General features: G+C 47.4%; 1 protein-coding gene across 1 annotated transcript; it reads left to right on the forward strand.

Moving 5' to 3' along the window:
• On the forward strand, nucleotides 1-16,699 carry LOC142472658 (alpha-N-acetylgalactosaminide alpha-2,6-sialyltransferase 1-like). Its single transcript, XM_075579750.1, has 9 exons — nucleotides 1-1,543; nucleotides 2,776-2,959; nucleotides 4,282-4,450; nucleotides 5,195-5,357; nucleotides 7,844-7,982; nucleotides 12,528-12,634; nucleotides 15,020-15,103; nucleotides 15,667-15,766; nucleotides 16,492-16,699. Exons 1-9 carry the CDS (start codon nucleotides 1,422-1,424, stop codon nucleotides 16,660-16,662), a joined length of 1,239 nt encoding a protein of 412 aa, XP_075435865.1. The 5' UTR covers nucleotides 1-1,421; the 3' UTR covers nucleotides 16,663-16,699.
• The last annotated feature ends 1,713 nt before the right edge of the window (nucleotides 16,700-18,412 follow it).

The following is an 18,412-nucleotide window of genomic DNA, read 5'->3' on the forward strand; positions in this document are numbered from 1 at the left end:
ACCTCTAGTCCTGGGCCCTGGGAAAGCTGCCAGCAGCCCTTGCAGCTGGTGCTAAATATGTTACCATATATTCCTCATGTTACACTAGATACAGCAGCACCCTGCACTGACATACTAACTGCTACGGTAAACAAGGGGTTAACAGTGTGCTCCTCCCCCCTCTCCCCCACGGGGCACACGCCCCCTTTCGTGATGTCATAGAACCGTTTACCTGTAACTTCCAGCTGTTCCAGGAGCTATTTAAACAACAAGGTACCGATGTGACACTGTTTGCTGCCTGATGAAGGGACATATTCCCCCCCCAAGCGCTGAGTATCCCAGCAGTGAAACCAGTTTGTTCGCTTGCCTATATGTGAGTATCTTTACTGGTAAATACCAGTATAGAAGTCACAGAAGCGTATGTTTTATTTATTAACCCCTTCCTGCAGTGGCGGAATCCCATTAGGCCCGGGGCTAGGGCGGCAAAATTTGAAGGGGGGGGCGGAAATGTCCGCCCCCACATGCTTTTGCCGGACTGTCGGGCCTATCGGACCTGACGGGACGGCACTTGCTGGTGTCGGCCGCCTCCTCGCTGCCGCACTCCTGGACCTTTGGAATCCCCAGCGTCAAATGACACGGCGCGACGTCGCCAACGTGGCGTCAGTGGGCGCCTCGTTGCCACGGTCTTATAATTTGGGCGTACGTAATGAGACGCACCGTGAAACATTATGAAATATATAGTGGATATGTCGGATATGTTACCTCTCCTGATGAGGGCAAGCTATGCGAAACGCGAGTGGAGCCAAGGTGGGAGACAGTGAGTGTTATGTTGGAACGCATCCGCAGGAAGTGAGGCGAGCAGATCACAGGACGTGATGCAAGACGCTCGGAACCAGCCTGCCAGATTCCAGATCAGACCGTCCGCGGTCCTTCCAGACCTCTCTCCGTGGCATTATTTTCCCACACTGGACATTGGTACCCATCTCCACAAGTGACCATTGACCCTTCGTCAACGATATTTCCTGAGTGCCTGATACTTTCTGGGAATTCGTGAGTGTATATACTGTACATATACCTACATATACATATATAGAACTCACACAACATCTTCTCGAGGTTAATATGCTTTTTTTGGTCGAGCGTTCTTTCAAATTGGAGGAAGAACCCCGTAAAACTCACAATTGCCACATTTTCATCCTGATTACACTTGAAAAAAAAAAAGGCCTGGCCTTCACTTCTCTCTCCGTTTATCCCCTGCCAATTCTGATAAGGAAACCCGTTTACCTGGGTATTATTTCATATCACTTAATACAGAGAGCTCTTTGTTGAAACGTCCGTTTTCAAAAACAACCCTGTTGAGTTTGATGTTGTGATGAACATAATATTCGGTTCCACCTGTGGCTGTCGGGCGGTGGCACACTTCCTACTGTTGGCTTTTTATCATGACCGGTCAAAAAGAGAGAAGTTCCGGAAGAAATCTTAGGAGTAGGTGGACATTCCTCCTATTGGTAATCGGAAGCTTTCTCCTGTGGATCGTGAAAGATTTAGGAACCAGTCTAAGCAGGTAAGAAAGCACACTTTTAGTTAGTAAACCCATTGTTAACATATATTTTAGATAAGACTAGAAATGTGCAATTTCTTTATTAACTGCTAAACACTTTTTTTAGGTAAATAATTATAATCATATTTATTACCTTATATTTTAGGAATTTTGTTTCAGAAATGCTTATACTATGTGGTAGGGGAAAGAGGTTGGAAGAAGACATAACTCTTTACAGATTCCGGTGCAGGTAGTGGTAGGGGGCAAAAGGTTGGAACAAGTCATTCAACTCTCTACAGATTCCGGTGCAGGTAGTGGAAGGGGGCAGAAGGTTGGAACAAGTCATTCAACTCTCTACAGATTCCTGTGCAGGTAGTGGAAGGGAAAGGAGGTTGGAACAAGTCATATAACTCTCTACAGATTCCTGTGCAGGTAGTGGTAGGAGGAGAGAAGGTCAATGTACAGTATACACAAAGGGGGTACAGGGGACCCATTATGAGTCAACTAAAGATGAAAGACCTTATAGGGGGGTATTGGTGGTATTGCCATGTAGGAGTAATGGCATTTGGAAGGCGGCGCCAATGAGTATCCATAATTCAATGTTGTGACTGCTGGTTAGATTGTGATGGCAACATACATCCACATACCACATAACATTGCAGCACCGTACACTCGGGGTTTATCCGGAAGACACGGTAGGTGTGTGTGACGTGAGGCGGGAGAAACTGGGTGACATGAGGGAGGGAGAGTGGGTGACGTGAAAGGGGAGAGTGAAATTGGGGAAGAGAGTGACATGGGTGGAGGGGGGGGGGGGAGAGAGTGACATGGGTGGAGGGGGGGGAGGGCTGTACCTTAGCCTTCCTCTTTCTTGCTGTACAGGAACATTGGAGCTACGGTTTGGGGTGTCTCCTCACCCCCTCTGGTCAGCAGCTTAACACGAGTGCGCAGGTCAATGATTCCCTCCTCCTCTTCTTACCCTTGGAATTAGTGACTAGCCCAGAAGAGGAGCAGGCCAGCATTTATCAGCACACTGTCATTAAACTGCTGACTGGAGGGAGCAGGTAGATGCGGGGATTCGTGGCTGCAATGCCCCCACTTCCAGGAGAAAGGGTAGTGGCACGTTTGTTACCCAGCAATGGTATGCGCACTCATTCTGCAGCTTCCTGTGCAGGCAGTGGGAGGTCTGGATACTCAAATCTTCCTATAACACGCACGGGCCGTTTTATCGGTTTCTAACACGTTCTGCTACACACTAGGGGTGGACAATTCACAGCTCTGCCCCTCACTGACCAGGGGAGAGCTCCGTCCGTGCTGGCCGGGACGACCGATTGCGGGAACCACACAACGCAGAGCGGAATACTCCGCCCCCGGAATCCCCAGTCGGAACCCAAATGGCCTTGGAAGGAAGAGTTTAGCACAAGGCATCCAACTGCAGCGCACGTAAGTGGAGAGGCAGACGGGGTCAAATAAGGAAAAGCACTCGCCCATGACACACCGTCAGCCGTTAAACGTACAGCTCCACAAATACAGTGAAAGCCTCAGCCATCTAACACATCCTCTGCCCTTAATGACCTCCGTCACACCGTTTCTCATACGTAGGGTCGCCAGACGTCCCATAGATACGGGATTGTCTCTTATTTCACTGACCTGTCCCGGAAAGGACTGACGGGATGCGCCATTGTCCCGTATTTTAGCGCCTGGACGTGAGAAGCCTGAATTTAAAATGACTGGGATAAAATCGGGCCATAAAAACGCCCCAGATTTCCACGCGATAATCCCCTTTCCCGGTGTCGCCTGGCTGAATTATTACAATAATAAAGTTCGGACACTGCCTGGTCATCCCATAATACCGTGACCCCCACAGGCGTTACTTATTCTCACACCGTTAGGTCAGCGCGCGTCTCTCCCCACCCGGCCTGGCGCAGAGACGATAAAAACAAAACGGATATAGCGCTCCCGCGGGAGATACCGCCCAGCTCGGCGCGTTTGCAAGTCATTCGCCCCTTATTCCGACGTCGCACTTTCAAACTTGATTTCGGCGTTCCGTATTATACTAACTTAAATATGGCCGCCCTACTTATCTATAAGGAACAAGAGCCGCCCTTCAATGGGGCCGGCCTGCCACGAGGGGCGGCCACCGTGCTGCGCGGCGAGTTTTTGAGGCAGACAGGAAAATTGCGATTGGAACTAGCGACGGAGCGCTAGGCCACGCCCCCCCCCGGCGGTTCAACCAATGAGGGCGAACCTGTCTGGTGACGTCATGGCCGCGCCCCCGTCACGCCCCCCATCCCCCCCATTTCTTTTCCCCAGCAGCTCACTGCAGACCGAGGAACGCGGCTGCAGGCGCCGCCAGCCTCGCAGGCGCGCGTGCAGCGCAGTGGGCAGTGGGGCCGTAGCCTGATGCAGGGACCGAAGTGGCATCAAACAAGTAGTTGTTATGTGCCTGGTTAAAAAAAAGATCTACTTCGGGTCAATAAAAAGTACTCCATACCTACTGGTACCATAACACTTTGATCACCGGTTTAATTAATTATTATTATTATTATTATTTTTTTAAATAAAAGACTGAATTATGGATTAATACACAGATTTAATTTATCATTAAAGGCTGGTGAAAATATCCAGCACCGATCTCTAAGCGATAAACTTTGTTTGGAATCTCAACGCACTGCAACCTCTCTGTCTACTTTCCTGCATCAGGCATCCGAGAGCGTTGTCGCCTGTGAAGGGCGCGACCTCCTGAACTGTCTCTTTAACCCTAGGGCTGCTCTGATTCGCTGAGGCTCACAGCGTCCCGCTCTGATTGGCTGAAGGGACTTTTCCTCCCAGACATCACCCTGTTCCTCGAGAGGGGTCATTTCAACGACCGCAAATGGGAACTGCTGCAGAATTTTGTGCCCCCGTTTGGCTGGATGGGGCTTAATTACACCGGTGAGTCCTGTTGTTAACCCCTTCACTGCCAGAAGGGGCTAGGAGGGACTGACCCATTAACCCTGTCACTGCCATTAGTACACTTTGCCCCTAGGAGGGACTGACCCCTTAACCCTGTCACTGCCATTAGTACACTTTGCTCCTAGGAGGGACTGACCCCTTAACCCTGTCACTGCCATTAGTACACTTTGCCCCTAGGAGGGACTGGCCCTTTAACCATGTCACTGCCATTAGTACACTTTGCCCCTTGGAGGGACTGACCCCTTAACCATGTCACTGCCATTAGTACACTTTGCCCCTAGGAGAGAAGACTGACCCCTTAACCATGTCACTGCCATTAGTACACTTTGCTCCTAGGAGGGACTGACCCCTTAACCCTGTCACTGCCATTAGTACACTTTGCTCCTAGGAGGGATTGACCCCTTAACCCTGTCACTGCCATTAGTACACTTTGCCCCTAGGAGGGACTGGCCCTTTAACCCTGTCACTGCCAATAGTACACTTTGCCCCTAGGAGGGACTGACCCCTTAACCCTGTCACTGCCATTAGTACACTTTGCCCCTAGGAGGGACTGACCCCTTAACCCTGTCACTGCCATTAGTACACTTTGCCCCTAGGAGGGACTGACCCCTTAACCCTGTCACTGCCATTAGTACACTTTGCCCCTAGCAGCGGTCCTTCAAGGCCTGGTAGATGCGAAATAATGTAAGTGCTGAAACTTTGGCGTTGTAATTTATTTTACAGTGGTCAAGGATGTGATGTCACAGTTACCGGGCCGCACAGATGCGCAGATATATAACCGCGCACCGCTTCCTGGATGTGTAAGATGCGCAGTTGTCGGTAACGGAGGAATTTTAAAGGATTCGAAGATGGGCACCGACATAGACTCTCACGATTATATCTTCCGGTGAGTGATGGAAACTGCCTGTACTCTAATGTAACAGGACATGTGCCCGGGACATCGACCCAAATGTATGCGCGTGTGTGTGTGTCTTCAGTTATATAGTGCAGACAGTGTGCCCAGCTCTTTGCAGAGACACAATACAGGGAATTATAATACAATAAGCGCAGCAAAGTCAGGCAATAGGAAAGGAAATCCCTGCCCCGGAGAGCTTACAATCTAAGTGGTATGTTGGGAGAGTTACAGAGACAGCAGGCGAGGGAATAAGTGCAGTAGATGGCAGTGCCTGGCCTTGATGGTGGGTAAGTGCAGTAGATGACAGTGCCTGGCCTTGATGGTGGGTAAGTGCAGTAGATGGCAGTGCCTGGTCTTGATAGTGGATAGATGCAGTAGATGGCAGTGCCTGGCCTTGATACTGGGTAAGTGCTGAAGATGGCAGTGCCTGGTCTTGATGGTGGGTAGGTGCAGACAGTAGATGGCAGTGCCTGGCCTTGATGGTGGGTAGATGCAGTAGATGGCAGTGCCTGGCCTCGATGGTGGGTAAGTGCAGTAGATGGCAGTGTCTGGCCTTGATGGTGGGTAAGTGCAGTAGATGACAGTACCTGGCCTTGATGGTGGGTAGGTGCAGTAGATGACAGTGCCTGGCCTTGATGGTGGGTAAGTGCAGTAGATGGCAGTGCCTGGCCTCGATGGTGGGTAAGTGCAGTAGATGGCAGTGCCTGGCCTTGATGGTGGGTAAGTGCAGTAGATGGCAGTGCTTGGCCCCATGGTTGGTAGGAGTGACTGGCTGTAGGACAGTAGCCATGAGCACAAGTTATTGGGATGCGTCTTTTGAGAGGTGAGTTTTAAGGTTGGTCAGTGTTAAATGAGATGGGTTAACACTATTAGCAGGGAAAGAGGTGGCAGGGAGGGTTGGGCGAGAGCGGGTGTGTATATACAGTAGCTGGGTCCAGGATTAGGAGAGAGATCCCTGGAAGCAAGAAAGAGGAGGTGAAAAGAGCATTTGTGGGGTGCTTTTTATTTAGGGGTGTAGAAAGAGGTGTGTAAATAGGGGTGCAGTGTATGGGCACTGGCATAGGTGGAGGGGAGGAGCGATGAAGAAATGTGAGGTGCAGGGAGAGAGGTAGGAGGAGAGAGGTCCCAGGTATTAGAGGAGATCAGGAGTAGGAGTAGAAAGTGCAGGTGTATAGTATAACTCAGGCCTGGGAGGGTAACAGGGGATTAAGAAGCAGCTTAGAAACGGAGTCTATAGATGTATAAAGATTGTCCGAGCATTTAGAAAGCCAAGTTCTCCCAGTTGCCGGGTTATTGATGAAGGGCAGAGCCAAGGGACTTCTTGTATTCCTCACCTCCAATTTTAGCTCCACACTTAAAATGTTCCATAGCCACATGTGGGACAGGGTGAGTGAGGGAATTAGGATCTAAGTTGCGTCATGAGTGAGAAAAAGGCGTACGCTACCGTGGTATATTGCGGAGGTTGAGACGGCAGGACCTAGTGAGAGAGGGAATGTGAAGAATGAAGGAGAGTAAAAGATGACCCCTAGGCAGCAGGCTTGGGGTGTTGATGAGATTGTGGTATTATTGACAGTGAGGGAGAGTTTGGGGGTACGGGTTGGCAGTGGAAGGGGGAAAGAGTATTGGTTCTGCTTTGGACATGTTAAGCTTCCGGTAATGGTGGAACATCCAGGAGGAGATTGCGGAGAGACAGTTAGTGTCACGGGACAGGAGAGAGGGGGAGAGATCAGGGGAGGAGAGGTCAATTTGGGTATTATCAACATAGAGATGATACAGAAAGCCAAAAGACTGTATTAGTTCACCAAGAGAAGAGGTGTAGAGTGAGAAGAGCAGAGGGACAGAGCCTTGTGGGACCTCAACAGAGAGAGGGAGTGAAGAGGAGGAGACACCAGAGAAGGAAACACTGAAGGAGCGGTTGGATAGGTAGGACGTGAGCCAGGAGAAGGCTGCGTCACGGAGGCCAACGGAGTGGAGAATATTTAGGAGAAGGGGGTGACCGACCGAAGGCAGCGGAGAGATCCAGGAGAATTAGTATGGAGAAGTGAACCTTAGACTTAGCTGTGAGTAGGTCATTGGACACTTGTGTTAGTGCTATCTCGGTGGAGCGTAGAGGACGGAAACCAGATTGTAAAGAGTCAAGCAGTGAGTTGGAGGAGAGAAAGTGATTCACGAGGCTGTATACCACCTGTTCTAGAGGCAAAGGGAGAGAAGAGCGATAGGGCGGTAGTTAGAGAGGGAGTTTGGGTCAAGAGAGGGCTGCTTTAGAAAGGGCGTGATGAGTTAGGGTAGGGGCTTAGTGTGCCAGAGAGGGAGCGGAGGGAATAGGATCTAGGATACATTGGTCAAGTGATTTACAGATTAGTGTCCGTAATATGCAGAGGCATAAACACACACACACATATATATATATATGTACAGTACAAGAGAATGCCTGTTCTGAAGAGCTTACACTCTCCTGTTTCCTCTCATTGGCTCAGCGGTAATGGGGCAGTGATCAGAGGCTTCGAGGAGGACGTGGGAAGTCGAACTTCCTTTTACGGGTTCACCGAGACCAGTCTCCGAGATTGTCTGGCCAAGCTCCGAAGTTACGGGTTTACAGGGGTCCCTGCGGACCAGGTAATGGCAGAGATACACAATACCCTAATACCCAGAACCCCGCGAGAAGAATCCCCATGAATACTGTCCTTATACACGCAGATATATAGTAACGGGCAGAGTATTAGGACTAAAAGTTTATGTCATAGGACGAGCTTCCGAGGGTTTCCCTCTCTTCCTCAGGTCGGCGATACTGATATACACAGGTTCTGGCCACGATGGCAGTGAAGGGGTTACCCCCAGATCCCAGGCGTATCATGTCGCAGGTCGCCATCAATAGAATAAACAAAAATAACAAATGAAATGCTTTTATCAGGGACAGAAAGATGGCCGCCGGCCAAGTGAGGATCTCATTGTGTGTCTGTAACCGTACGGTGAGGAGAGGCTTGGCAGGAAGCCTGTGTGTCTGTAACCCTAATATCTCACTATACCCTCCTCTGCCCCTCCTTACATCTCACCCTAATATCTCACTATACCCCCTCTGCCCCTCCTTACATCTCACCCTAATATCTCACTATGCCCTCCTCTGCCCCTCCTTACATCTCACCCTAATATCTCACTATACCCTCCTCTGCCCCTCCTCACATCTCACCCTAATATCTCACTATACCCTCCTCTGCCCCTCCTTACATCTCACCCTAATATCTCACTATACCCTCCTCTGCCCCTCCTTACATCTCACCCTAATATCTCACTATACCCTCCTCTGCCCCTCCTTACATCTCACCCTAATATCTCACTATACCCTCCTCTGCCCCTCCTTACATCTCACCCTAATATCTCACTATACCCTCCTCTGCCCCTCCTTACATCTCACCCTAATATCTCACTATACCCTCCTCTGCCCCTCCTTACATCTCACCCTAATATCTCACTATACTTTCCTCTGCCCCTCCTTACATCTCACCCTAATCTCTCACTATACCCCCTCTGCCCCTCCTTACATCTCAGCACTAATCTCTCACTATACCCCCTCTGCCCCTCCTTACATCTCAGCACTAATCTCTCACTATACCCCCCTCTGCCGCTCCTTACATCTCAGCACTAATCTCTCACTATACACCGGCCCAACTCTTGAGTTCTGCTCAAGGATGTCTTCTCACTACCCCTTTTGTATCTAAAGCCCTCTCTTGTTTAAAACCTCTCTCACTGACTGCCCCGCACCTCTGGAATGCCCTTCTCCTCAATATCCGACTGGCACCTTTGGGACATGTCCCTAGCTTGTTGTTCGAAATCGAGCAATTCCTGCGAATTCGCAGAACTTGACCCGCTGGGTTATTAGACACGAGATGTCGTGGGGCGGTGGGTGTCGGCCCTTAAAAGGCTGTTAGTGTAGGTCTTTTTTCCGAATGCCACCTTCCGCGTGGGAAATCGCGAGGTCCAGAAAGTTTAGCGATTCTTTGCTAATCTCATGTCTGAGTTTGAGATTATGTATATTTGTGTCTATGAAGAGAAACACCTCTTGCCTGTGACATCCAGGGATAGCCTACTGAAGTACGACGCAGCACCTAGTGAGCTAGGATCCCCCCCGTAACCCCTGTTTTGGTGAGTGTTAACTCTGAGTATTGTGCAATGCCTGCGACCTCCAGCCAGAATAAATATCCTTTATTTAACTCCTTTGTCCTGCCTGATCCCTAGATCTCCGTCAATTATCCTAGTCTCCCATGACGCTTATTTGTCTTAACTTAAAATGTTCTTTCACGTAACTATAATAAGTCATACTGTAAAGCTTGCGACACACTGCACAGACAAGCTGTTTGTACAAGGCACAACTCTTAGGTACAAAATGTAATATATAACATCAACAGAACCATGACACAATATGGGTTTCCACCTAGCTCGAGCTGCACCCAACGTTTCGGTACACATGCACCTTCATCAGGTATTGAAGGTGCATGTACAGGAAACGTTGGATGCGACTCTGACTATTTAGTCATTAAATTACCCTTTTTGCTATACTGTGATTTTTCCTATCGTTTGGGGTGCTTGGCTCCCTTTTACATATGTAAATATGCTATTCCTTGACCAGGATTTTTTTGCTTTAATTACCCAGTTTTTCCCTTTTGTTTTACCCTACAACCCCTGTGTTTAGGGGCATCCCAAGTGGCTTTGTCTGATTCTCCCCTCTTCCCACATAGCTCCTCAGGTGCCCACTTATGAAGCATGCTTTTCAGACAAACTAGGCAGCACCACACAGGTTATGATATCAGTTTGGATTGGAAGAGTGTCACTCTGGGAAGATTTGGTCCAGCTGGGATAATGAGGAGCAGGATAACTTAGTGATGGAGGTAATCCGAATTTGAAAGGACGTTGATCTTGCCTTTAAAGAATATTAATAACATGTTGTAAGGAGTCTCTCATAGAATCAGTAGATCTACATAACGGCTTATAAATATTTCTAGTACCCACTATAAATTGCGCATGGTTTCCCCCCCAACAAGGTTAACACCCTAATTAAACGAGATAAGAACGTATTACCCATAACTTGATCAGCATACACTTTTTCGAATAATTTGTGTAGTTGTTGGCAGTGGAGCAAGGATAATTTCTGCCCCTTTATTTCCACCATGTTTGTGTTGGACTCAGTGGAATTCGACGTGGAGGTGGGTGACTGTGTAGTGACAGTAGATATGTTGACAATGTCGGGCGCCATTCTCGTGATGGGACAGGTTGCGTGTCTGTGCTGACCCTCTCTTGACCAAGTTCTTCTTGTATTGGGTCCAGGTTCAGGACAACCATCTCTTCTTGACCCCTCTTGAGACGTTGACGTTTCCGGGTTCAGATTCCACCGATGTTGTCTTTGCAAATTGAGATACAATATGTAGATAATGTTAATGCAGTTCTATACGATGGTTTGTTGGTACTGCTGATGTAATTTGCACTTATCCCATGCTGATAAAAGTGATATTCTACATCCAAAGCAAGCCTGTGTTTGACTCTGAGAACATGATTGTATGAGAAGTACGGTAATACTTGCATTGCAAGAGTTAGGGTGTGGCATTGTGGGGTTGATATGGCCGTATCCATAGGGTCATCTATAGTGAGCCAGTGTGGATGTGTTGTCATCCCTGAAGTAATGAAGATTTGTAGTATATGTATAAAGTGTGTAAAAGATTTGGCCTACCTTACTCAGGACGGAGAACCCCGTTTCAGTACAGTCTACTCCTGGTATTTAGCCCACGTTGAAGGTGTCCATGACAGCTTGCAGTGGAAGGTCCTACTCCTCTCCCAGAAGCACGCTTGGAGAATTCTGCAAGGTTTTCTTTGATCTTCTGCCTGTAGCCATGCCATCTTTCCTTCAGCTCTCCCACCACGAGCTGGATCGGAGATCGAGCATAGACTTTTTCTGCAGAAAGCCTTTGTAATGCCGTTTTCTCCTCCCCTGAGGTTCTCATGGAGGCCTTTCCAAAGAGCTGGTCCTCATGTTCCAGAATGCACCCCGTGAGCACTTTGACTTCCTCTCTTGTGTCCTCCGTCATGAGGTTACAGAGCTTGCCTCTGCTATGCAGATTTCTTGCAGCTAATTTTATGTAACCCTCCGTACCTTCATCCCTTGCGAGGTGCTTAACTTGAGGACCCATCATAAAGGATATCGTAGAGCCCGCTTGCAGGGAGGATATAATGCGGTGGGAACCCGCTGGACCGGCAGGCTCTACATAACTACCGGCAGCAGTGTTGGCAACCCGGTGAGGACAGTGGCGGTCAGGCTGCGGTAGGGGCCACCCTTTTAGACCGGGGCAATTGGCATCCCTCTCCTACAACTTCAGGTCCCTGTCCTAGGCGCTATCTCACAGAGCACGCGCCTAACTGAAACTACCAAACGGTGACGGGACAAATCTTAATACATATGACTACACACACAAACCTATTTACAGGACTCACAGTGAGTACCCCCCAGTCAGAACTCTGAAGAACCTGCTTCTAGAACATAGGGTGGAGCTATATATACACCCTTTGCACGCGCTATCATAACATCACTAGCCCCGGAGTAGAAAGGGGAGGGGCAAATCCAGAGTATTCCCATCCTTTTAACCCCTTAAAACATTAACCCCCTTTACAGAACTGGTAGTCCCCAAAGAGGGGCCTACATTAATTAAGCACAAATGTTAAGCAGATATAATTATTACTACCTGCAAAGGCAAGACGTAAAAATTACTCATAGCTAATGGCGCTAACCTCATACCCCACTCAGGTGTTGGCGACTCTGTTGCCCCGGACTCTAAATCGGTGACGTAGTTCAGAAATCGCGATGGGGCAGCGCTAACCTCTTTACGCCAGCGCTATTTCTGTGGCTCGATCTGAACCCTAAATCAGGCGCAGAGTGCCCCTTTTATCATTCTAGCCTTTTTAAACATGGATGTCTCCCTTGAGCTTTTCTCTGCCTAGTTGCCAGCTTGTACAGCAAAGTCGGGGATAAGCAAGTGCAAAGTCAGAAACCCCACTCAGAGACAGCTTCTGAACTTGGCTGCAGATTTTGCATTATCTTGACTAAATGTTCTACGTATGTACAGTTTATTTTTACAAGGGGATTTTAATGTCCTTTAAATCTCCATTAACATTTTGTAGGATACCCGATACCTTCATTTGCCAGAGGCAGCGACAGACTACAACTGGTTAAAAGGTCTACTTCTACATAAAGAAGGTATCAACTCTGGCGTTTCCGCTGCAGACAGGTAAGAAGTATACCAGCAGCTCTGTTATTGTAAAGCAGTGGCTTATTGATAGTGAAGAGCTATGTGATATATACCCTCAATGCAAAGATAATGCAGAGGCTTCAGACAACGCAAAGAAGTATGAAGAGATGCATGCTGGGTATTACCCAAAGAGACAGGAAAAAGAATAAATGGGTTCGAAACCAAATAAAAGTCTGTGACATCACCAAACGGGGGAAGAAATTAAAATGGCGACGGGACGGACATATCGTCAAGAAGAAATGACCATCGTTGGGTGAAGGTGGTACTCGACTGGATTCCAAGAGAGATTAAAAGGCCAAGATGACGACCCAAAGTAAGATGGGAGAATGGAATCAGAACATGTGTTAGAGGAACGAGGAGAGGCTGCAACCGCAGTACCTAGAAGATCCTTGGGGAGGCTTCATCCAGCAGTGCGTCGCCAAGGACTGATTTATTTATAAAATATTTTACCAGGAAGTAATACAGTGAGAGTTACCTCTCGTTTTCACGCATGTCCTGGGCACAGAGTAAAACAAATAATACATGGTTACAAGTACAGTTACATAAATGAACAGGGTATACATTATATACAAGACATTGCGTGCACAGTTAAAGAAAATATATATTATGAGCGTATGAAACAGTTACAGACCAGATTAAAATGTGAGACAGCCTTAGATTTGAAAGAACTTAAGCTGGTGGTGGATGTGAGAGTCTCTGGTAGGTTGTTCCAGTTTTGGGGTGCACGGAAGGAGAAGGAGGAACGTCCGGATACTTTGTTGAGCCTTGGGACCATGAATAGTCTTTAGGAGTCTGATCTCAGGTGATAGGTGCTGCAGGTGGTAGGGGTGAGGAGCTTGTTCAGGTAGACGGGTAGTTTGCCCATGAAGAATTTAAAGGCAAGACAGGAAAGGTGAACTTTGCGCCTAGACTCTAGTGATGACCAATCTAGTTCTTTGAGCATTTCGCAGTGATGTGTGTTGTAGTTGCATTGGAGAAGAAAACGACAAATTGAATTGTAGAGGGTGTCAAGTTTGCTAAGGTGGGTTTGAGGTGCCGAGCCATATACTATGTCTCCATAGTCAATAATTGGCATTAGCATCTGCTGTGCAATACGCTTTCTGACCAGGAGACTTAGGGAGGATTTGTTCCTGTAAAGTACCCCTAGTTTGGCAGAGGTCTTGGTTGTCAGGGTATCAATGTGCATCCCGAATGTTAAGTGGGAGTCAAACCATAAGCCCAGGTATTTAAAACTAGTGACAGGGGTTAGGGTGGTGTTAGCGTTGGTTTGAATCAGGAGCTCAGTCACTGGAAGCTTTACAAATTTAGTCTTGGTCCCAAATCCCATTGTTACAGTCTTGTCAGTGTTTAAAAACAGTTTGTTTTGGGAAATCCAGTTTTCGAGTCTCAAAAAGTCAGACTGAAGTATGTGTTGAAGGTCAGAGAGGCTATGGCTGTGTGCATATAGGATTGTGTCATGTGCATACATGTGTATTGAGGCTTCCTTACAAGCTGTGGGAAGATCATTGATGAACACTGAGAAGAGTAGGGGCCCCAGAACAGAGCCTTGCGGGACGCCACAGGTGATATCCAGGGGGTTGGAGTTAGAGCCTGAGATGGACACATGTTGGGATCTTCCTGATAGGTAGGACTGAAACCAGTTTAAAGCATGTTTCCCTATTCCAGAGCTCTGGAGTTTGTTAAGCAGGATAGCATGATCGACTGTGTCAAAAGCCTTTGCAAAATCTAGGAATACTGCACCAGTGAGTTGTCCCCGTTCCATTCCACACTGGATTTCATTGCAAACTTTTAGCAGGGTAGTTATGGTGGAGTGTTTGGGGCGAAATCCAGATTGGAATTGGCTAGGGAAATTTGTCTTGGTGTAGAAATCGCTTAATTGGGAGTGGACACATTGTATGATGGTGATACAGTATATATATATAATCCAAGTATAAATAAACACACCTGGGACATGAGACAGGGATCCTGTATACACCAGATCATTTCTATCCACGCACAAGATTTAATCCGTGAGACTCACAGGGGATCAGTGAGAGGTGACCGATGTATCCACAACTATTTGTATAATGAGTCAGCGCACCTGCTCCCTTCTAACTCTACCTCTTTACGTACACAATTGGCCAGTGACACCGGAAGTGAGTAGCATGTGATGTCCAAGGCTTAGGGGAGAAATATACGGATTGCCACATTACAGGTGAGTTACGAAAATAAAGATATTTCCACTTGGAAAGCAGGCGCTGGGCTTCAAAGCTGGAAGAATAATATTTAACCAGGCATATTATTCCAATTATAATAATTAATATAATTTTGATCACGTTATTAAAGGTAGCTCTTTCCACCACTCCGTTTCATCTCTTTCTTTAGACGCCAAACGGAAGAAATATTTCACGACAAAATGGAGAAGTTATTTGTTCTTCACCCAGATTTCCTGCGGTACATCAAATGCCGGTGAGTGACGATATTATAATAATAGCAATAATACTCTATATCGCTGACAGAGTCCGGAGCCCTGTACATAAAACGTGGCAGAAATAAATAAATTTTGCCGTATTTCTTGAATTTTTTTAGAAAGATTTGCATATGTGCGCCACCGGCGACATCTAAAACTCCGCCTCTAGCTCCATTTTATTATGCCGCACAGCACATAAAAATCCGTTTCATACGTTGGCGCACCAGGACGCGTGGAATCGTTTGTCTTCTGTGCGTCACTTTTAGGACGAAATAGGCTATAGTTTTTGGAGACATTTAATAAAGGAACTCCCTTGTGACTTGCTCAAGGTCACGCTGGGATTGGAACGCCCTTCAAAGTCAGTGGTGTTACCACTTAGCTAATATTCTGTGCAGTATTCAGATGCATGCGAAAAATTAAACCTCAACCCTGTGACATAAAAGTCTTAAAGCTGTTCAGAAATTAAACGTGTATCCTTGTTCCCATGGTTTACAGCACAGTAACGGTGCTTTTTGGGGTGCAACGTTTGGAGCCAAGAAAGTGACCTGTCATTTTTACCCAGGTTTCTGAAATCTAAAACGCTGAAGGGGCCGCGGTGGTATATGTACAGACCGAGCGTGGGGGCTGTGCTTCTAATGACAGCTTTGCACCTCTGCGACAAGGTAAGGAACTTACCGCATAAGTCTTCATGTGTACCGAGCTCCCCAAAACTCAAAGTTCTCTTCACATGTACAGAGCTTTGCAAACCTCACTGGTCTCTTCATCATGTGTACAAAAAATTCCCAACCTCATTGGTCTCTTCATCAAGTGTAAAGAGCTTCCCAAACCTCACATGTCTCTTCTTCACATGTACAGAGCTTTCCAAACCTCACAGGTCTCTTCTTCACATGTACAGAGCTTTCCAAACCTCACAGGTCTCTTCTTCACATGTACAGAGCGCTCCAAGCCTCACAGGTCTCTTCTTCACATGTACAGAGCGCTCCAAACCTCACAGGTGTCTTCTTCACATGTACAGAGCTTCCCAAACCTCACAGTTCTCTTCTTCACATGTACAGAGCGCTCCTAACCTCACAGGTCTCTTCTTCACATGTACAGAGCGCTCCTAACCTCACAGGTCTCTTCTTCACATGTACAGAGCGCTCCAAACCTCACAGGTGTCTTCTTCACATGTACAGAGCTTCCCAAACCTCACAGGTCTCTTCTTCATGTGTAAATAGGATCAGTTGGCCAGACAGGTTATAGGGCATTTCAGCATTGAGACAACCCATGATCCAATACGAGGGGTTCCTAGAAACTTATTATACCTCAGTATATTGGTTAAGTAAAAGAGAAAAGGAGCCTTCTGATTGGACAGTCTCAAGACCCTTATTTATTTCGCTTGCCCCAGGTCGACGCCTACGGATTCATGACGGAAAATTACCAGCATTTCTCCGGATATTATTACGATCGTGTGAGAAAGCCCCTGAGGTTCTCGGAAAACCACGATTTCTTCCTGGAGCGGGACCTGTGGAGCAGAATGGACTATGCCGGGGTCATCAGACTGTACCACAGAACCTAACGGGGGGAGGCAAAGTCTGTGACAAACAATAAAGACATACGCAAAGGAATCATTGTCCAGTTATCCTGATAGGCGACTTAAAGACAGGTCCCACAGGGCAGAATTCAAACCACTTTCATCTGTTAGTTTCTGAAGCCGTGAAAAGTTAAAACAAAATACCAGAACTTCTACTATCCAACGATAATAATAACATTACATTACTCCATATAACCGCTCCCTATAACTCCCCCTATTACTCCATATAACCGCTCCCTATAACTCCTCCTATTACCCCATATAACTTCTCTCTATAACTCCTCCTATTACTCCATATAACCGCTCCCTATAACTCCTCCTATTACCCCATATAACCGCTCCCTATAACTCCTCCTATTCTCCCATATAACTGCTCCCTATAACTCCTCCTATTACCCCATATAACTCCTCCTATTACCCCATATAACCGCTCCCTATAACTCCTCTTATTACCCCATATAGCCCATCCCTATAACTCCTCCTATTCTCCCATATAACCGCTCCCTATAACTCCTCCTATTACCCCATATAACTCCTCCTATTACCCCATATAACCGCTCCCTATAACTCCTCTTATTACCCCATATAGCCCCTCCCTATAACTCCTCCTATTCTCCCATATAACCGCTCCCTATAACTCCTCCTATTACCCCATATAACCCCTCCCTATAACTCCTCCTATTACCCCATATAACCGCTCCCTATAACTCCTCCTATTACCCCATATAACCGCTCCCTATAACTCCTCCTATTACCCCATATAACCGCTCCCTATAACTCCTCCTATTACCTCATATAACCGCTCCCTATAACTCCTCCTATTACCCCATATAACCCCTCCCTATAACTCCTCCTATTACCCCATATAACCGCTCCCTATAACTCCTCCTATTACCCCATATAACCGCTCCCTATAACTCCTCCTATTACCCCATATAACCGCTCCCTATAACTCCTCCTATTACCTCATATAACCGCTCCCTATAACTCCTCCTATTACCCCATATAACTCCTCCCTATAACTCCTCCTATTACCCCATATAACCGCTCCCTATAACTCCTCCTATTACTCCATATAACCTCTCCCTATAGCTCCTCCTATTACCCCATATAACCGCTCCCTACAACTCCTCCTATTACCCCATCTAACCGCTCCCTACAACTCCTCCTATTACCCCATATAACCTCTCCCTATAACTCCTCCTATTACCCCGTATACCCCCAGTTTGGCTACTGTTGCTTCCACCTTAGCCCCCTTGGCGGACCAACCCCCCATTCAGGCTCCGGAGATACAGGGGTGCAGAATGTGGTCTCAGGGCTCTTCTCCACTGTTTGCCCTTGTGCTTGCACGGAGGGGGTCAGTTTGGTTCAGCATAAGCCCCAGGTGAGGGGGTGAACATGACTCGCGGTAACCCCCGCCCGCCCGATCCCCCCCTCCCTCTTGTGCTCTGACACCTGGTTCGAAGGCCGGATTCCCAAACAAACGAGTCACGTTTCTCTCCCTAGTTGTAAGTTTATATTTAAACTGAAGTGTCTCCCACAATCTGAGTGATTCAGTACTAGGTGCGTCTCAACAACTAATGGTCTGCCTTTCCCTCTTACTCACAACGGGGACGTGATGTTCTGAGGTTTCTTTTCTGCGGACTCTATCTCTACCCATCTCGTTTCTTCTTCTGGTACATGCCATAGTGTCAGTTGGCCTATTCTGGCTGCTCGGTAATATGCTGGCACGTTC

This window comes from Ascaphus truei, chromosome 22 (assembly GCF_040206685.1).
Source record: "Ascaphus truei isolate aAscTru1 chromosome 22, aAscTru1.hap1, whole genome shotgun sequence".
NCBI lineage: Eukaryota > Metazoa > Chordata > Amphibia > Anura > Ascaphidae > Ascaphus > Ascaphus truei.